This window comes from Hemiscyllium ocellatum, chromosome 9 (assembly GCF_020745735.1).
Source record: "Hemiscyllium ocellatum isolate sHemOce1 chromosome 9, sHemOce1.pat.X.cur, whole genome shotgun sequence".
In the NCBI taxonomy this organism is placed as follows: domain Eukaryota; kingdom Metazoa; phylum Chordata; class Chondrichthyes; order Orectolobiformes; family Hemiscylliidae; genus Hemiscyllium; species Hemiscyllium ocellatum.
The window spans coordinates 47364787-47386839 of NC_083409.1; the positions used below are offsets into that span (position 1 = coordinate 47364787).

The 22053-nt window shown below is 38.2% G+C and overlaps 1 protein-coding gene and 1 non-coding gene across 3 annotated transcripts in view; one reads left to right on the forward strand and one right to left on the reverse strand.

The window, feature by feature from the left end:
* The window catches only part of cdc14ab (cell division cycle 14Ab), a 179171-nt gene that overhangs the window by 126592 nt on the left and 30526 nt on the right, over positions 1-22053 (forward strand). For both annotated transcript variants that reach the window (XM_060829729.1, XM_060829730.1), the window contains 2 exons: positions 6048-6210; positions 20953-21068. In XM_060829729.1, coding sequence (XP_060685712.1) covers positions 6048-6210; positions 20953-21068 — 279 coding nt within the window. The remainder of the gene's footprint in view (positions 1-6047; positions 6211-20952; positions 21069-22053) is intronic.
* Positions 1206-1329, reverse strand: LOC132819225 (U6atac minor spliceosomal RNA). The gene has a single exon (XR_009645063.1). It is a non-coding gene; the product is annotated as a U6atac minor spliceosomal RNA (small nuclear RNA).

The window sequence follows — 22053 nt, forward strand, 5'->3', positions numbered from 1 at the left end:
TTTCTTTGTGTATGTCATGTCTAAACATGACATCTTTAAGTTAGGACACCTGGTGATTAGCCACTGTTTTGTGGTGCCATATTCTGGATTTTTCCATTAGTATTTCAGACCTTGTCCAGACTGTGACCCTTACATTAGTAGTAAATTGGTTGGAAAGAACTTGGAAATATTCTAAAGAAGAGTCACTGGACTCAAAACATTAATTCTGCTTTTTCTCCACAGATGCTGCCAGACCTGCTGAGTTTCTCCAACAATTTCTGTTTTTGTTTCAGATCCTCAGTATCTGCAGTTCTTTGATCTGTGTTGGAAATGTTCATGCTTGACTTGATTTTATTTACCACTTTGTTTATTTGAGCTGTGTGGGAAATATAAATATTACAAGTATACTGTAACAATTACATGGATTATCTATTTACTCTCAACTCTGTCTTCATCCTGCTTTCTTGCATTTTAGAATATAATCACAACCTCTAGTTGTACTTTGTATAAGTAGTTTGGATTCATTGTTTTAGAACTTAAAAATATTGAGTTGTTTATTTAGCATGAGCTATACTTTGTAATTAGAGATTACTTTGCTTAGCATTACTTTGAGTGCAGACTTATTCAATACCTTGGCATGTTGAATAAAAAAAACTGATTTATTTCTATTACAAATTTTGTAGAAGAGATACTGGTGTGGTGGTAATGTCTTTAGACTAATAAACCAAATATATTTAGCTATGCTGGGGACATTTGATGCAAATCCTACCATTACAGATGCTAGATTTTAAATTTCATTAAAAAAGCCAGTCTAATACAAAGCTAACTATTGGTAATTGCTAAACTCATCAGGATCACTAAATCCTTTAGGAAAGGAAATCTTCCATTCTTTGCTGGTCTGGCCTATGTGTGACTCCAGATCCAGAGCAATATTGTTGATTTTTAACTGGCCTCTGATATAGCTTAACAAGCCACTCATTCAAAGGCAAGAATGGATGGGCAACAAATGCTGGCCTTGCCAATGGTACCTGCATCCTACCTAGGAATAAAGAAAATAAAATTCTCAAGAGAAAATGAATTGCCACATTTTAAAAAAAAAGTTTAATCTATTTTTCTAATCAACCTGTCCAGAGTTGTAATTACATACTTCTGGAGCAGTTGGGACTTGAACCTGAGCCTCCTGGTTCAAGGGTAGGGACTCTACCACTATGCCACAAGAGGACCCCAAATCATGGTGAGTTGCCACTGAGTAAATGGCAATGCCTTAACCATTTGTGTGTTGTAAGTCCACTAGGATCCATTCCATCTGTGTCAAAAGGAGTGCTAACCTTTTCTCCTTTCATACTGTTTCCAAATATACACTGATGCATTTTCAACTTTCCTTCAACATTTACATAGTTTGAATAATACAGGTGATGTACATGTGCATTACTTTTCCCTTTTAAATCAAAGCTATCAACTTGGAAAACACATAGGTGGCACGTAAAAGCGGAAGTATTTTAAGAGATTTAATGCATCTTTTGATTTTATATTCAAGATTTGTTATGTTCCATTGTTTTGTGATTTTATCATTTGTTTCAGACTCTTTCCACCTGCACTGATGCATTCAAGGCCCCTCCCAAGACTTTCTCCTCCTGATGAATTTCAGTTAGTTTGATGATATATGCTCTCTACTTTGGTACTGAGGCTTTCGGATATTGGAGTAACTCTTCCCCTAGATTGTTAAACCAGTTGAACACCCCTAAAATTAACAACTGTGTGTGGAAGACTTACCTCCATGTAGATGTCCATATGTACAAACATATAGTTGTTTTATATAGTGCTAGAGTGAAATAAAATAGGTGTGTATTTTCCTGAATTGTTGAGGAGATGAGAGATGATAGCCTGCTGATTGAGAAATTGCCAAATCCATCATTCAGTTTTCTCATGGAAATCAACGGATCCTGACCTGTATGAAGAGATCTCTTTCACTGTAGGTTAAAAATAACTATCGAAATATTGTATCATGTTTTGTGACTTCATTGTCCTTTTACTTTATCCTTTCTCCTGCTTTCATTTACCAGGTATGAATGTTACACATCATCGCTGTTTAACATTACTTCCATTCCTTTATGTGGTTGTAAATCTGTTTTTTTCCCTCCCATTCTCAGTGATGTCTACACCTCATCTCACACACATCCTATCTGAGTGTTCCTTTCCCTAAAGAGTAAAGAATGGATGAACGTGCAATAGGAACAAACTGCAGAAAGTATGAGAATTAGGAGGGAGAGAATTAATATCAGATACCTGATCCTAATTGATTGGAGGGCTTTTGAGGACAGAGAAGGAAAGATATAGCTGGTAAACCAGAGATTCAAGTAATGACTTAATATTATCATCCATATGTTTAGTTTGTGCTGAACTTGTCAATCTGGCAGGAATGTGCATGTGCAGTGTTGGGGAGGAGGCCAGATTTCTCTTTTAAAAAGTACTTGCTTCAGCATTAAGCACTAGTATGCTTGGTTCATGATTTCTTGTACCAATTCTATCACTCATCTTCCATCTGATATCTTGGCTGCAGCTATCTTTTCTGAAGAGTCTGAATATTTTCTGAGGGAAACTCACTATAAAAATGTTTAATGCAAGACTGAAGCGACTGGGCTTGTATACCCTTGAGTTTAGAAGACTGAGAGGGGTTCTGATTGAGACATACAAGATTATGAAAGGATTGGACACTCTGGCAGCAGGAAACATGTTTCCGCTGATGGGTGAGTGCCGAACCAGAGGACACAGCTTAAAAATACGGGGTAGACCATTTCGGACAGAGATGAGGAGAAACTTCTTCACCCAGAGACTGGTGGCTGTGTGGAATGCTCTGCCCCAGAGGGCAGTGGAGGCCCAGTCTCTGGATTCATTTAAGAAAGAGTTGGATAGAGCTCTCAAAGATAGTGGAATCAAGGGTTATGGAGATAGGGCAGGAAGCGGATACTGATTAGGAATGATCAGCCATGATCATATTGAATGGCGGTGCATGCTCGAAGGGCTGAATGGCCTACTCCTGCACCTGTTGTCTATTGTCTAAATATTGACTGATTTTTAATTTCAGAAACCTACCGCTATGCCGATCATCTCAAACCCGGAACTAAATTCATATATAAGTAGTAGATGAAGATGGCTGTTAATTGCTTACTTTGATTCCCTGGTGAGAAATAGAGTTTGGTTCTCTTTAAATAATGCTTCCCAAACATTTTCCAAGTGTGACATTATTTTGGGACTTGAAAACCTTTGTGAGCAGGGGCAAGTTGGAGGGGAAAGATGTTTGAAAGCAGGTTGAGGGGATTGGCTATTGCTGCCTTGGACCTAATGACCCCATTTAGAGTTCTGACCCCATTTTGGGAAGCTGTGTCTTAAAACAAATGAGAAAAGTTTGGATTCTATTCTCCTCTCCCCTACTCCTAACCACAGTCACACTCCTCCACCCCCAAAGCATGTTAAAAATATATGAACTGTTGAACACATTTCTTATCATTCAGTTAAACAAAAAGTCATTCACAAAATACCAGATAAGGAAATTAAAGACAGAGTAGTAAAAAAATAACTAATAATTAAGGAGAATTATATCCTAAGTTAACAAATGTAGCTGTGTATACAAACCATCAAGCATTCAACAATGAAGCACTCAACTTGGATGAAACGAAGAAACAAATATGAATGGCTAGCCTACCATTATAAAGATAATGTGGACAAGAGATTTGCAGTTAATCAATGTCACTAAAATATTCCCCAAGAGAAATGAACTATTTTGAGTCAGAATTACACTGATATAAAAATATCAACATCTAACTTCATCCAAAAAATCCTTCTTTGTTAAAGAACAAGCAATACTGCAAAACTTAAACCATTAACATCCATATAAATGTACAAAAGGTCTAAGGGTAACTTATTTCCAAGTTCTCTTCCAACAGACTCTACCAGTTTGGCAGACTCTACCAGTTTGGCACATAATCGCCAATTGAAGACTACAACAAGAATCTGAAAAATACCAGTTCCAGAATATGAAGAGCACAGTATTCCGAAGCTTGAGGCTTGCTGCGAGTTTGCTGACTGCAGTTTTCACAGGCAAATGAACTCACCAATCTGAGTCTCCAAAATACTGCAAGGAATATAGTTAAATTATTAGAAATAAAGATTACAAAGTAAATCAAGTTCAAAATCTCAATTCTGCTGTATTACTGTGGATATCCTGGAAAAGTACTGGTATCTCCACTAAAACACATGATTTGAAGGCTAATTTTTCAGTGTGATATTGGTGTTAGCTAATATTTATCCTCTGTAATGTAGAAAAGGGTAAGATTGAACTTTCTTGAATGCCGGTACAATATCTCTTAATTTCTTGAGGGAAGTGCACCTCGTCTGCTTGTTGTAACCATGCTCAGATTGTACTATGCACACATTATTTTAATGCCAGTTATGTAGCTACACAGAATTGATCCATCCAGTTACTTCCCACTAACTGTGTGCAAGATGTTTTCTATGAACAAAGGTAAATGTGTCAAATATTTGTACAAACGTCTGTTAGTCTACCACAGACTCTGACAAAAGGCAAGGGAACTCCAGTGGTGAAAATCTTTAGGAACCATGGGTTTACAGTCACCTGTGCCTTGCAGTGCTCCACTTGCCATCTGTCAAGTTTTCAATTGCTCATGTGCTCCAAACTATGATTGTAATTAGGTAATAAAATGAATCACATTGCAAGACTTTGTAATGTAATATCTAACGATAGAGTGATTCTGTGCTTAAACTGTACTTGTTGAATAATCCCAGATCTGTTGGGCATTAAACTTAATGACAATTTCAGTTATCAGTCACGTCACAATTTAGCTCACTTGCACTCCCTAGAATCTGCATATATATATATATATATACCTGGCCCTGTCCTCTGCAAACAAAGGAATATGTCCATGTTTTGCAATTTTTTGTACAACGCAGAACTGTCCCATTGTGCATTGTCCATGTCAGCCCCTAAGCAAATTAGTTGAGACGACAGCCAGTCAGTACCATTTTCTTTGTAAGATAAATTGTTGGTTCCTTTTGCGGTTTGGTACTCTTGCATCTGTCCTGGTGATTGCAAAATGAACATCCTTGACAACATGCTTTTTTTTGCGAAAAAGGAAATTGGAAGTTACACCTGTCTAATGAGGGAATAGTGAAGTTTAAGAAAATGATGGAGAAGTTTCCAATAATGTTCCAGTTTGTTTTGAATATACTGGAATTCAAGCAGAGTTCCCTAGACATTAATGCACAGTTCTACTGCTTAGCATTCCCTCTAATTTTCTTTCCAGGTGCATGGGACTCTGAGGCCTGTGCACAACAGCAACTTTGGAACAGAAGTCAATGCTGTGACTGGCACCTTGGACCCCACAGCTTAGACGGGACAGTGCTGCTGAACCTAATTTTATTAGCTGACTTTTAGATCTTGTCAACTAAATCTATAAATCATTATTCAAAATTTTGAACTTGTGTGTTAGATTGTTAGATGCATTCTTTCTTACTTTTGAGTTTGAATGTGTTGTGTTTTTGAGATATGGGATCCTGCCTGACTTTGAACGGAGGCTGAAAATAGTTCAAAGTAATTGTTATTGTGACTTCTAGCAGCATTTGATCTTTATTTCTTCGCACCTTCTTCTTGAAGGTGGAGGCTAATTGGAATTTAGGCACTGCAGCTATCATGCAAAAATAGTTGCACTTTGTTGAGAATGCAACGACATGGTAACCTGTACCTTAGATCTGGTACTAAGAAAAGTCTCTAATTCTGCTGAAGTGAGATTATTAACAAAGTGAGCCAAGGTTCTAGTTAAATGACAGCTGTGAATGCACATGAATACTCAGAAAACTTTAACCAACGTTTGATGGTCAAAAAATGAAAGTGTCCGTGGAATTTATTGTAGGCTTCTGCCTATGTGAATTTAATCACTTTTGGATACTGAGGGACAGCACAAAGCTCTTTTAAACTGTACATATATATTCACTTCCAAGGTTTTTTTTTAAATATAAAGGTCTCAATTTTGACCTCTTGAATTTGTCTACAGGAAGCAAGGCCACATGTGGCTTGAAGGTGATATTTATAGGTCCTTGAAAAGACGGCAGAGTACCGATAAAGAATGCACTGGATTATCCCGGATCATTTCTGGCATTGATAGTCTTTCACTTGGTGGAAGCATGAAAATGCATTCCTTAGATAAGGCAATAGAGGTAAGGCTGTTCCTTTCATGACCACAATCATGACAAATGTTTACTCTCTTCTCATCAATAACAATGCAATGAAACTGACCTTCTAATTCTTTTCAAGAAAAGCCTATAATTTGGAAACTGGTAGACAAAATGCTTAAAAATTTGCAATTCTCATTTTGTACGGTACTGCAACTGTAGCATTCCTTTACATGTCGTTCTTGAGATGTGTGAATTATAGCAAAGCTAGTGGATTGTCACCATGATTGCATCAGTTCTTTTTAAAAGGATTACTGGTTTGCTAGGCATGAAGGTGAGTTCAACGCTTCTGCTGTGGCAGATTTGCTGGAGAGCTTTTATTAAGATGCATGATGGGTGGAAACCCCACCACTTTCCCATTTCCTCCCCAATTAAGTCCGGAAGGGAAGATCAGACTATGTAGGAATGATGATTTATTTGTGTGTCAAGGTCTATTGCATTTTGTACTCTAATATTTTATTAAAGATGTATAGTCATTGCAACATATATTACACTGTAACCTCTCCAGGCTTGAATGCTTGCGTCCAAGTCACATCTTATCAAACCTGGAACTAAATTCATAAATAAGTATTTTCTGGAATTCTTCACTAGATAAGGGCATCGCTGGCTAGGCCACCAGCATTCATTGCACATCCCTAATGCCCAGAAGGCAGTTAAAAGTGAACCACACTGCTGTGGCTCTGTAGACACGTGTGGGCCAGGTTAGGTAAGGACGCTGGTTTCCTTCCCTATGGGATTAAGAAATAATGTAGTTAACAAGTGTGTCGATCAGATAAAAATATCTACCTCCAACATAAAACAATGACAACTAGAAAGCACTAAACAAGCCACTCATATACACGCAACGTCTACGGCATTTTGTACTCGAATATCTTATTTAAGACGTGTAGTCATTGCAACATGTATTACACTGTCACCTCTTCAGACTTGAATGCTTGCATCCAAGTCGCATCTTATCAAAAGTACAATTTCAAAAGAACGGAAGGCAGAAGATGGAGCTTCACAATGTCAGTTTCTGCCAGAAAATGCAGCACAAGGTCATGTTTAAACACAGAAACTAGAATTAGCACAATCAAAAGGGAAGAGTAGGGTAACAATAAACATTTAGTATTAAAAGCTGAGTATGTCCCCGTTTCCAGAAGTTTGGCAAAACATTACCAGTTTCGAAAACTTTGATTTTTAATTTTATTCTTTACTTAGTTCAGCTGACCTCTCTTCCTCTGTCAACTGTCTTGTCTCCCTCTCTCCTATCATATAAATTGTTGCAATGCTATGAGAGATAAGTGAATTATGGGCCACGCTGAAACAAAAATCAGATCAATGGTATTTCAGATTTCTGGACTGGAGAGATTAAAGTGCACTTCACTCCTCTATATTGAATTGCAGTGATGTAGTTAAGATTAGACCTTCTGCAGACTCTTGCAATCCTTGACACAATTTTTGTCACTTCTATGTGAGCAGAAAATTTCAGGATTATTCTCCCATTTCTAAGTCCAGAAAATTAATGATTGATAGGAGATTGGGTGAAGTCATAAAGGAAATCTTTTAAGATTGCTGGGAATTGACAAATGATGTTGCACTGTACCTGTGACCTTAACTTTAATGCCATTTTAAAAATGACTTAGATGAAGAAATAGGTGTTCTTTGTCCAGATTTGTAGATCACCCTAAACTGGGGGCAGAGTTCCATAACTGAAACCTTAGGTTATGGAGGGACCAGGTTGAGTGGGTAGAATTGACAATTGGCTCTGAGAAAGGAAAATTAAATTTTTTCTTGTGGACGGAAGTGGGTGCTGGAGGAGCAAGGAAATCTTCATCTGTATACATGTCACACAAATCTAATGCACCATTATAACAAAAGCTAATTGAATGTTGACATCTTACCTTAAAATAGTTATAATATAAAAATTGCCAATCCCCAGCTGGAGTACTATATTTAATGTCAGGCACCAAATCTCAGAAAAATATTTCCATTTTGAAAGAGTTACAGTACAGGATCACCAGTACATTTAATGCCAGTTGTGTTGTAAGGGCGTTTTTGAAATGTTGAAAGCATTCTATAAGGTGGCGTGCAGAAGCTAACATCTCGGTTGTGTTCAAAGAGAGCAAAATATTGAAATTAAAGCCAGACTATTTCAAAATGAAATCAGGACCCACTTTTTCATGAGCAAATGGAACAGTGAAACAGCCCCTTTCCCACAAAGGCTGTGTATATAGTTCAATTTAAATTTTCAAAGCTAGGGCATAGGGAAAAGGCATGCAAATTGTGTTTAGGATACCAATTAGCCATAATGTAATAGCAGCTAGTCTTGAGGAATTCCATGGTATGCTGTAGTTCTTGTATTTGTATATGTGTGTGGTGCATCATTCAATGCATCTTTCATTTCAGGAAATTCTCCTTTTCCTTTCTGTTCTCTATCTCAATACATTATAGTCGTCTTAATTCTATATGCCTTTATTTTGTTATCTTTGTTACAGTAGCTGTCTTGCTATGATGATGTATCTTTGTGAACACATCTTTATTTCCACCAGTATTTCCTCACTTAAGAGCAATAAGCTGGCACTGTTTGCACAGTTATTGAATGTTCTTTTGTGAGCAGTATGAAGTGAATGTAATTTGCACAATATAAATTTGTGATGTTTATTAGTCTGTATTTCATTTATAGGATAAAGCTGAGTTTTTCAAAGTAGAATGCAGCATTTGATTTATGTGTCTCAATGTTTTTTTTTGAAATTTCAAATGAAAATTTTGTGCATCTGTATATTTTTGAAATGTACCTGCAACATTTGCATAGCATTGCTTTTGTGTAATCTGACTGACATTGGTTATCAGTTTTGCAGGATTCAATAATGAAAAGAATGCATATTAGTCTTTACAATTAACTCATAGAAATGTTGTATGTACTTGTTATTGGAACCAAGTCATATAGATTTTGTCATTAGGAAAGGAGTATTGTGGTGAAATAAATCTGAGCATATAACTGATTATTAGGACATTAATCTTAACTCACAGCACTCAAACATGTAACTAGCATTGCCATGTTGTTTTTGAATGGCACTCTACAGCATTCAGAAGCAGCAATGGTGAGGATGTTGCAATGGTTTCAGTTTGTTCTTGTTGATTGTGAGAATGTGAACAACTGTTTTATTAAAATAAACACAGATGGTGGCTAATAACAACATAATTTTGATCGAACAGATCAAATTACATCTTTTTGCTGTTTAATAAAGCTAATTAAATTTCATCAAATGTATATTTAAATATTTTGTGCTAGTAGATATTGCCATGTTGGTGTCCTACTTGGAATACTTTTGTGAATTAATTAGTTGCACATTCATATTTCTGCACTTAATATTTGGAAGTTATTGAGTTTTACCCTCACATATTTTCAGAAGTTACTGAGCAGCACACATAGATAAGGAAAAGGAGGGGTGGAGGATAAAAACTTGTAGGACTTCAGCAATGTTGGGATTTTTTTAAAGAGGTGGGTAAAGTTAGCATCTTTAAAGGAGAGCTGGACTGTACCTGATGAGAAGTTACTGTTAACACTATCTGCTAAGATGAGAGCAGGGAAGGAAAGTTAGATTGTCAACAGTTTTGGTGGCAATAAGGTTAAGGGATTACGAGTTAGATCTTGTTGGCAAAATGAGTTTAGTGATCATTTGTAGAGAGTAAAGAGGGAAGAAGGAGAAAGATGTAGGTTCAGAATCAGGCCATTGGATACCCTTGTGGGGAATTTCTACTTCATGGATTAGAGGGAGGGAATCCGCTGTGCAGATAGTCTCAATTCAAGAACAAAAACAAATCTGTTGGTTCCTTGAATTTGTAATTAGAACTAAGAGTAGAAGGAAGGAACAGGGCAAAAATGTTTATAGTAAAGAAGAGATGCTAGACATTACCTTTACATTTCCAGGAAGACCCTAAAATAATAAGCAGTTTTGGCAATGATCCAGCCAGACCTGGAAGTCATATAAGTTTTTTTTTAAGCTTTTGATTAAGAATTATTTAGAATATATTTTATTAGTATAAATAGGCTTGTAGTATCAATTATTGCAAGTCAGAAACTGCATTACAGTTTAATAGAAAATAAGTGCACAGCCGGCAAGATGTGCACACTCTTTAATTTCTAATATTGGTTAAAGGGATTCTTATTTTTATCATAACAGATTTGTTAGTGCCAGTGTGACTTAAATTCCCAGTTGGTCTCAAGACCTTTATAAAAATGATTTTAATGAGAAAATTTGTTTTCCACCCAGATGAGGTAGCATGTAGCACATATGCTACTTTGAGCACCACATTTGGTATAAATAGAGCATGTGTCATTGTAATTATGGCATGTAATAAGACTGTTAAAGAATTAAAGGCAGCATAATTTATGCACTTAGTATTTACAATCTGTGGCTTTATTTTCTCCCCTATCTGTTTGTGATTCAGGTTAAAATGTTTTTGTAAGTTTAACTTGCATCAGCTCAGATAATAAATGTTTACACTTTGAATTGGAAGGGATGTAAATTTACAAAAGTAGTTTTATTTACATTCTTTCTTCAGTTGTGTTCAGAATTTGATTTTTAGAGGTCACATGAATCTTTTATAGTAAGAAGTTATTGATAAGTGTCATTTTGATCAATATCCAACTACAAAAGATTTTGATATGTCATGATGGTACTGCGCAAAAGGGGATTTTGGGAAGACCACTGATGATGTTGGCAGATATCTTGAGTTTTTTGAAATTAAGAGGGTAGTTGGGTCGGTGGTTGAGGAAGAGTTTCATTAATTAGAGAAGGTTGAATACTTTTGCATTGAGGGAGGAGGACTTTGTAGAAAGCTAATAATGGAAAATGAGAGGATAGGATGCAACCGGAAGATGCATAACTAGTCTGAAGTTCATGGAGCAGTGTAAAAACCATGAGGGTCATACAAATTTCAAAGTATTGCCTGATGAGTGTGTGAACATTTGTGTTGGTGAGTTATGAAAAGGTGAAATGGTGCAGATAAAGATGTGAATTGCAGATTTTGGGTAGTTTTCGTGTTACTGTTAGGAGGGAATTGATCAGAGCATTGATAAAGTGGATCTGGAGAACACCAACATGTTTTGGCTGTAGTGGGGATGAGGTAAGGATAGAGATTGATGCACAAACACGAACATCTCTGTTCTAAAGTCTAGGATAGAACAAGATTCAAAATTTGCAGCCATCTGCTTCAAACAGAGCAAACAGCTGAGTAAGAATCTTGAGTAAGAACATTCTGGAAACTTAAAAAGGAACACTTATAGTTTTGTCAGTTGAACATGATATCTGTGATATGGGCTGGTGGTAAGATAAAACTCACCATCCTATACCGATGTTAATGTTAACTCTAGATCTATAGAAAATAATATAATTTGAAGACCAAGAATGAGAATGAGTCAAGATTGGGAGTCTTTTAAATGGTTATACATAGTGAAGAAATAATTGTAAATGATTTAGTTAGTGTTGTGATACATAGAGAATGCATCCATGTGAGCCTGGAAAAAGAATTCCTGAAGGAGCATCATCAATCAATACTATGTAATATTGTGAAAAAAACCAGTGGAAAATGTATCTTGGTCATAAGCAATCCCAAAGGATTTAGTTTTGACCAGAGCAGTTGTTGACTGAAAATGAAAGCAATATCATTTAAATAGGAAATGCTGTAGTTGAAAAGGTGAACATGGAACAAGATAATATGGTACATTTGACATGGGACCCAGGCTAACCATTATCTCATCTCTAACCCAAGTTAAGTTGAACCTTTCTTACTTTTCTTGATTCATTTTCTAATATCTTCCATTCCGTTGGAAATAATGCAATATTATAAATGCATTTACAACATTAATTTTGTGGCATCTTTTCATAACATATTCAATAAACTGTTAATGGGGGTTTAATCTGACCATTTTTCTCCAAACCTATAGCTTTATCCTGTAATGTTAAATTTTTTTTAATAATGAGCTCTTGTGTTTCTCTCATCTTTCAGTCCCCTTTCATAATCTTCAGTACAAACCCAAATCATTAGTCTTTTTTCACTTGCTTTCTATATGTTTCACTTATGTTCTATGTCTTGCACGTATGTTTCTGGAACAATTTCCTTTTCCAACAGATCAGTCATTGGACTTGGTCTCACTACCTCCCACTGTTAATCTCATTCTTGGCAGAATTTTTCTATCCCTGATGTGATATGAGCAATGGCGAGAAAAGTGGGAAAATATGGTTAGAATAAAAATCAGAATTGTGGAGTCAAGAAAACATTTTCCTCAAGCCTTAAATGGCAATTCAGAATTCCATAATTGAAGTGCAAATACTGCTATGCATTTACACCTCATTAAAGCCCTGATGCATCTTATTTATATGTCACCTCTGATTCTTCCTTTCTTCCCTGACAGCACAAAGACCAGACAAATACTCCCACAGTCCAAAGATGTGTAGATTAGGATTGGACAAACTAAATTGCCCAAAGTGTTGAGGGATTTACAGGTGAGGTGGATTAGTCATGGGAAATGCAGGGTTATAGGAATAGGGTGGGATGCTCTTTGAAGAGTTGCTGTGGACTTGATGGACTGAATGGCCTGCTTCCACATTGTAGGGATTCTATGATTCTATAGATCTGAATGCACATCTGGAAGCTGCCACTTGCCAAATGCTTGTCCGAGCCATGAGGCAACTATTTCTTCACAACAACATTCCTGAATGGTCTCTGGCCACCATCCTCCTTAATCTTACATCCAATCAAGTTGGCATTGGCAAGCCACCAGCTTTACCACATCACCATGCCTGTATGTGGATCAGCTTCAGTGCTACCTCAGCCCTTCAGTTCTTTACTTTGTGGCTCAGGTTTGAATGTGTGGGTCCCAGAATTGCTGCTGGACACAAAAATAGATAGGAAATGAGAACATAAGCAGGCTACATTAAAAACATCGTGAGTGGGCAAAGCTCTGGCAGATGGAGTATAGTGTGGGAAAATGTGAAATTGCATGTTTTGACAGTAAGAATAGGAAGGAACGTATTATCTCTCACTATTGAGATAATAAAACTCCAAGATGCCGAAAGATCCAGGTGTCCTCATGCATGAATCACCGAAGGCTAGTTACAGCAAGTAATAAAGAAAGCTGATAGAATGTTACTTATTGCAAAGAGAATTGAGTGCAAAAGTATGGAGGTTATGCTTCAATTATGCATATATATGTCGAAAGGATATTTCTTCTTCTGGAAGAATCAGTAGCTAGGGGTCACTGGTTTAAGAAAAAGTGGTCCCCTATTTAGAACAGAGATGAGGCAAAAAATAATTCTCTGAGGGTTGTGAGCCTTCACAGATGGTGGAAGCAGAACCTTTTGGATATTTCTAAGGCAGAGGTTGATGACATTATAGTAAACAAGGGACATGAATGTGGAATTGATATTACAATCAGAAAAGCCATGATCCTGTTGAATGGTAGAGCAGGCCTGAGGGACTGAATGGCCTACTCCTGCTCCTATATTCAGCAACACGTATGCTTTCCCCAGGTTGTTTTCAACATAGGGGCACAATCATCTCATACATCTACACAGCATGCACTTTATGATTCTTAACTTGCTTTGTTTGTGCACGCTCTTTATGTTTACTTGGAGCTGTAAGCCTTTGTATACTTCACATTGCTTTCTTAGCACATGTTCACTGATCTCAGCACTGTCTTTGTGGCTGCTATCCTCTATATGGATCAATGTTGCTTAATGCATAGGGTCTTTGGTGCTTAGTCACAAGCTGCCAGCCTCTATGGTTTTGCATTGCTTTTTTACTGCAGAAAGAGAAGCAGATAGTTTGTGAAGGCAGGGAGTATGGAATATTCATTGGTGTGGATGTGTCATTGGTGTGGACGTGTCTTTGTGGCACCATGTTGTGTCAGCGTCACACCTGCAGCATGTGTCAGCTGTTTATAGGATCAACACAGTGCATGTGCTGGAAGGAAATGACGATGTGTGCAAATCGCAGGGGAGCCGTTATTAATGGAGTGAACAGAGAGTAATATTGGTCAAGTGTATCACTATAGTCAGTCAAAGGATTCTTCCAATTTCAGTTTGTGAAGTTGGCTACAGTCAGTCAGGCACTTAATCCAGTGGGCAGGAAAGGGAGGATGAGGTAGGTGAGAGACTTTGGTGGACATAATGCATGCATTAGTGAGAGCTGTAGTCCACAAACCTCCAGCTGTCTGTGTAGAAACAAATTTGAAGTTAGTCGTTGCTCTGTGATTGAGAGGTAGCAGAGAGATGATGTTGGCAGTGACCTTTGCAGAGTGCAGAAGATTATTAATCATGTTTCTGCACTGCTAGCTGGCCTGCTTTACTAGAGACACAGCACTGGCTCAGACTTGCAAATTATGCCCATGTTGGCTACAGTTGATAGCATGGCACATGTTAGCTAGTTAGAAAAAAGGACTGCCATCAACCTTCATTAACATGTACAGGCCCCTTTCCTTTCCCCTGGCTATGACCTAAATGTAAAGCAGTCATTCCTGGCTTGTAGCATCTGAAGTGGTGTGCATCTGGGTTTTCAATGTGGTGCCTGTGGCATGAACATCTGATGGTTCAGGCAGTTGTAAGCTCACCTCTCTGGCTGCACCATTTCTCAAGGAAGGTACCCAAGCTCACTATTAATGAGGTGAAGAGAGGAAGGTTCCTTGTGAAGTGTTGCCCCAAATCAAGGTGGACAAAGCACAATGAATCTCATTCGACAGAACATTTCAAATGAAAATGGGAAAATTCTGCTCTTGGTGTTTCTTGCTTATGCTTTTATGTTTATGAAAGCTGCACTTAGAATGTGACTTTCGTCTAATACCCTGGAATGCATTCAGCAAAAATTATTTGGGAATTCTGATATGCAAATTAATTTACAGTTGTAGACCAAGGGAGTTGCACCTAATCTGTGCAATTGGCATAGTTAATATTGTCTTCATCCTTATTGTTTTATGTGACCATTTGGAACTCCATTAACAATTTATTTAAATATACAGGACGGGTGCCTGTTTTCAGACAACGCTTCAGCAAAGGATGATGTGGAGCTTGTGCTCTGAGATTCATTTGTTAGCCTGTTCTCAGTCTCTCACCAAAGACCTCTCCAAAATTCCAGCTAGTCTAATCTCCACTTGTAACCATGTGTAGTAATCTTGCAATTTCTGACCTCATTTTATTTTCTTCCCCCAAGAAGCCACCATGTCCTGATCTCCTCATGTGGGTGCCAATTTGTTGATTAGGGGTGGGGGTTGGCATCCTGATGTTGAGTGGTCACTCTTTGGCACATAATGCAAAATGTGATTCTGCCATATTATTATATGTAAACACAGGAACAGGAGTAGCAAACTTAGCCAGTCAGTCCTGCTCCTCCATTTCAGTTAGGTCATGGCCAATACCATTTTTCTATTTCTCCTGTTGTCGTTAGTCTCTAGAAGTCTACGACTGAGGAGTGGCAGATAGAGTTTAATGTAGAAAAATGTGAGGCACTGCATTTTGGAAAAGCAAATCAGGGCAGAACTTAGACACTTAATGATAAGGTCTTGGGGAGTGTTGCTGAATAAAGAGAACTTGGGGTGCAGTAATTTCTATGATTCTATGATAGAGACGTTTGGGTGCAGGTTCATAGTTCTTAAAAGTGGAGTCTCAGATAGATAGAATAGTGAAAAAGGTATTTAGTATGCTTTCCTTTATTGGTCAAAGCATTGATTTTAAGAGTTGGGAGGTCATGTTGCTGCTGTACAAAACATTGATTAGGTTACTTTTGGAATACTGTGTACAATTCAGGTCTTCCTGAAGGATGTTGTGAAACTTGAAAGGGTTCAGAGAAGATTTACAAGGATGTTGCAAGGTTGAAGGGTTTGATCTTTAGAGAGAGTTTGAATCGACTCGGGCTGTTTTCCCTGGAGTGTCGAAGGCTGAGGGGGTGACCTTTGTAGGGATTTATAAAATCATGAGGGGTATAGATAGTGTAAATAGACAAGCTCTTTTCCCTGGATTAGGGGAGTCCAGAACTAGAGGGGATAATTTTAGGGTGAGAGGGAAAAGATTTAAAAGGGACCTGAGGGGCAACTTTTTCACGCATAGGCTGGTGCATGTATGGAATGAATTGCCAGAGGAAGTGGTGGATGCTGGTACAATTACAGCATTTGAAAGGCATCTGGATGAGTAAATGAATAGGAAGGATTTTGATTAGATTAGATTACTTACAGTGTGGAAACAGGCCCTTCGGCCCAACAAGTCCACATCCACCCTCCGAAGAGCAACCCATCCAGATCCATTCCCCTACATTTACCCCTTCACCTAACACTACAGGCAATTTAGCATGGCCAATTCACCTAACCTGCACTTTTTTTTTGGACTGTGGGAGGAAACCAGAGCACCCGGAGGAAACCCGGGCAGACATGGAGAGAATGTGCAAACTCCACACAGACAGTTGCCTGAAGCAGGAATTGAACCCGGGTCTCTGGCACTGTGAGGCAGCAGTGCTAACCACTGTGCCACGGTTTAGAGGGATATGTGCCAAGTGCAGTCAAATGGGACTAGATTAGGTTAGGATATCTGGTCGACCTGGATGAGTTGGACTGAAGGGTCTGTTTCTGTGCTGTGCATCTCTATGTTTCTATATTGATTTGTCTTGAATATGCTGCATATGATTGAAATTGTAAAGCCAATAGGGTAGAAAATTTGAAAAATACACCACTACCTGAGTGAAGAAATTTCTCTTCATTTCTGTATTGTATGGCAAACTCATGTCCAGAGATTATGTCCCCTGGTTTTAGGCCTAAAGGTAAAGTCGCCATAGCCTGACTGGACCATAGAGTTGCTTATCCATTGAAGAGAGGGATGACTAATGATGGTTTGACATTAGGGTCACTATCCCTTGGGTGAGGGGGCAAGGATGAGAAGGGGGCGCCTTCATATTAACCTCAGTCAGTGCAGAAATTGAACCCACACTGGCGTCAATCTGCATTGCAAATCAACAATCCAGCCAACTGAGGCTTTGTCTACAACCCTTTAGTTGCCTCTCCCTATGTGATGTAAGATGCACTGAAGATGTAGCTTGCAACAGTAAATTATGACTTGTTTATAAGTCTGCAATGTTGTGGTTTGATATGTATCTCAAAAACATTTAAACACTCAACCTAATTTTTAAATGGACTGAAAAAAGTGCTGTTTGCAATTTTTAGCTTTCTGGATGTAGGTTCGTTTTCAGACGTTTCATGTCAATACTAGGTAACATCTTCAGTGAGCCTTTGAATGTAGACTGCTTTCTATTTATGTGTTTGAGTTTCCTAGGGTTGGTGCTGTCATTTCCTGCGGTGACATCATTTCCTATTATTTTTCTCAGGTGGTAAATGGGATCCAAGTCAGTTCTGTTTGGAATGCCATGTTTCCAGGCATTCCAACCGGAACTCAGTCAATAAACACATTGACTTGGATCCCATTTACCATCCCCTGAGAAAAAGAATAGGAAATGATGTCACCGCAGGAAATGACATCACCAACCCAAGGAAATTCAAACATATAAATAGAAAGCGATCTGCACCACCAGTGCTTTATTCGGAGGCTCATTGAAGATGTTATTTAGTATGGTGACAAAACATCTGAAAATGAACTTTCCAGCTCAGCAACCAAACCTACATCCAGAACCTCAACCTGAGCTGCAAAGTTTCTCAAAACTCGCTTTTAGCTTTTAGAGATTTGAGAAAAGAGGGATACCATTCTTAGTGTTACCGTTTATAGTTGGATTTTACTGCAGCTTTTTTTTCACCATATTTGTTAATAATTTAGATAAAGAAATCTAAATTTGAACTCCAAGTTTATGAATGACCTAAGTGCCTGACAAAGCAGTAAACTGTGTGGATGGGAATAGAAAGGTAGAAGGACATAGTGGTGAAACTGGTAGATGAAGTTCAGTTTGAGGGTTACCTCCTTTGGATGTGAGAATGATGAATTGGATTATTTTCTTAATGATGAGAGACTAGAAGCTATGGAGCAATCAGGTGATTTGATCCATGTACATATCACTACATGCACAGGAGCAAAAGAAATAGTCTAAAGAACAATTAGAATGTTGACCCTGGCATTGGGATACAAAAGTGAAGAAATTATGCTTTCATTCAGCAGATTGCATTTTACCACACCTCAGTCCATTTTGAGCTCCTTTCTACTAAGCCTGTCATCCTCTAAAGCTGTGCTAGATCCTTGCTTCTTCCACCTTATGTAAGCTGCTTTCTTCCTTTTGATGAGATGCTCCTCTGTTCTCGTCATCCAAGGCTCCTAAATCTTACCCCTTCTTGCCTGTCTCAGAGGAACAAATTTATGCAACACTTGCAACAACTGCTCTTTAAACAGTTTCCACATGTCTGTTGTGCCCTTTCTGTACAACAATTGCTCCCAAACTGTATTTCCCAAAGCCTGTCTGATAGCATCATAATTCCCTTTTCCCTAATTAAATATCTTCCCATGGCTATGGTAAATGTGAGACAGTTGTGGTCACTTTCACCAAAGTATTCTCCCACTGTGAGTTCTAACACCTGTCCTAGCTCATTGCCGAGCACCAAATTCAAAATGGCCTCTCCCCTTGTCCACCTGTCTACATACTGAGTAAGGAAACCTTCCTGAACACACCTGACAAAAACAGCTCCATCCAAACCATCTGCACTAAGGAGGTTCGAGGCATTATTGGGAAAGTTGAAGTCACTCATAACAACAACCTTGCTACGTCTGCATTTTTCCAAAATCTGCCGGCCTGAGTTCTTTGATCTCCCGACTGCTATTAGGGGGTCTGTAGAAAACCCCCAATGAGGTGACTGCTCCCTTGTTGTTCCTAACTTTCACTTATACTGACTCAGTAGACAAAACTTCCTCGACAACATTCGTTTCTGTTTTATTATTGTCATTGGAGTGTGCATGTGACCAATTTTAATCAGAATCCTAAACTATGTAGATAAGTTAATGACTTATGCTTTTGTGTATTGATTAGACTTACAGTGTGGAAACAGGCCCTTCGGCCCAACAAGTCCACACCGACCCGCCGAAGCGAAACCCACCCATACCCCTACATTTACCCCTTACCTAACACTACGGGCAATTTAGCATAGCCAATTCACCTGACCCGCACATCTTTGTGACTGTGGGAGGAAACCGGAGCACCCGGAGGAAACCCACGCAGACACGGGGAGAACGATTGGTTCTGCATTCTAATTCAGTTTTTAAAACTCAGCAGCAAGTGAACCTTTTAAGTGCCAAGTATACTCATGCTTCTAAATCTTTCTCAACTCTATCCCTATTTTACCACCGTTTATTGAACAAGTGTTATTTTATTGTTGTATTAAATTACAGTGCCCACTGTTCTGCAGACTAGGTATTTTATTTTACTAATTAGGTAATGGACAATTGTTTTAGAGCTGAATTCAGGTTTTTGTATCGCAAAAAGGTGAGTAATTTTGTAGACAACACCAAAATTGGTGGCATTGTTGACAGTGAAGAAGAATTTCTAAAATTCCAAAGGGATCTTGATCAAATGGGTCAATGAGGTGAAAAATGGCAGATGGAATTCAATCTGGATAATTGTTAGGTACTGTACTGCATTTTGGTACAACAGACAAGGATAGGGCTTATACAATTAATGGTAGGCCCTTGGTAGGGTTGTAGTTCAGAGGGACCTAGGAATACAGATACATAATATTTTGAAGTTTGCATCACTTACGGACAGGATGGTTAAAAAGGCATTTGGCATGCTTGCCTTCATTGCTCAGACCTTTGAGTATAGGAGTTGGGAAGTCATGTGAAGTTATACAGGACATTGGTGAGGCGTTTTCTGGAGTAGTGTGTCCAGTTCTGGTTGCCCAGTTACAGGAAGGATATTATCAAGCTGCAGAGGGTTCAGGATGTTGCCTGGTATGGAAGGTTTGAGGTATAAAGAGAGGCTGGATAGGCAGGAGCATAGGAGGTTGAGAGGCCATCTGATAGAAATTTATAAAATAATGAGAGATTTCAACAGAGTTAATGGTCATTGTCTTTTCCCTAGGATGGGAGATTTCAAGACAAGGGTGCACATTTTTAAGGTGAGAGGAGAGAGATTTTTAAAAAAAATGAGGCAAATTTTTTACACCCAGAGTAGTTCGTGTGTGGAATGATCTTCCTGAGAATGTGGTGGATGCGGGTACAATTACAATGTTTAAAAGACATTTGGATAGATACATGAATAGGAAAGGTTTGGAGGGATATGGGCCAGGAGCAGGCAGGTGAGACTAGTTTGGAATTATGCTCAGCATGGCCTTGTTAGACTGATGGGTCTGTTTCCATGCTATATGACTCTGTGACAACTGGATTGAGGGGCTGACTGGAATATTTATGTTTCAAGTTTAACCCCTTCTATCAAGGTCTTTTGTTCTGCTATCTATACTCTATTCCCTCATTCCACATTTCAGTGCCTGGTGTTGCTCTTTATCATAACTACAATCTTAAATCCGTGAACACTGTTGTAAATGATCTGCTAGTGCAAGAAAAGGACTAAAATATATTTGTCTGCAATGATTCAGTTATCTGCTTTCTGTATAGTTTTATTTCTCCCTCTGTTTGCACCCCAGCCTCACCCCCAAATGTCTTCAACACTGTTCAGTCACTTCTTTGTAAGTTTTAATAAGTGGTGTGTTTTCTTTGCATTTAAAAATCTCTCTCAAAATGTATGGAACATTTAATTCCATTTTTTCCTTTAAAGAACAATTATACAGAAGATGGAAGTCCAGCAACAACAAATTATATGACTCAGGGAGATAAACTTCGTGCCTTAAAAAGTAGGAGGCAACCACGATCAGCAACAACAGGAACACTAAGGTAACATTACAGTTTGTACATTACAAAATTATGTGGAATAAAAGAACTTGAATCGAAATTAAATATTTAATGTCCCTAATTTTTCCCAAATAGACTTTTACCTGACGAATTCTGAATTTCTTATTGGCATTTGTAATTATTTTGTATCAAGCTTCAGAGCAGCTCTTTTTAGAGCTGTCAAAAATACAATTTTGGTATTAGTTATGAAATGCTCTTATCTTGCTATAAAAAACCAAATACTGGAATGCAAAACTGTTCCTTTAATCAAGCTAATATAGTCTGTAGAATCTAATACAAACTAAATTTAAGTGCAACCGCTTCAATATTTTACAGAGTTGCATCAGTGGGCAACAGAGAAACAATCCATTTGACCGAACTGGTCTATGCTCCATTCAAGGTTTCTGTCACCCTACTTCAGTTAGCCCTATCAGCAGATCCTGCAATAGACTTGTCTACCAGTTAAATGCTTCAATGCTTTTTACATCATCTAATCCCCTACAGTGGAACATTAGCATTGTTGAGTGAGGAAATTTCTCCTGGATTCTCAATTGGATCAATTAAAGACTGTGTCTTACATTCATGTCCTCTGAGTTTAAGAGATTCCCGTAATTAGACACCTTTGCTGTACATTTTTTTGTCAAAACCTTTCATAATCTTACAAATCTCTATCCTAGTTTTGAAATTACCTTTCCAATTCACTTGAATCCAAATCATTAATGAACGATTCCTATGGAACACCACTTCCTACCTCTTGCCAATCTGAGTTAGCCCTGACCTTGATTTGTAGTCAGCTTGCTATCAATTGTGCTACTTTGGCCGCTAACAACTCATGATGTACCCTAGCCGTGAATTACTATGTAGTATAGGTTCAAAGTTCCTTGAAAGTGGAGTTGCAGGTAAGAAGGGTAGTGAAGAAGATTTTTGGGATACTGCTTTATTAAACAGTGTATTGCATATAAGAGTTGGAAGGTCATGTTGTGGTTGT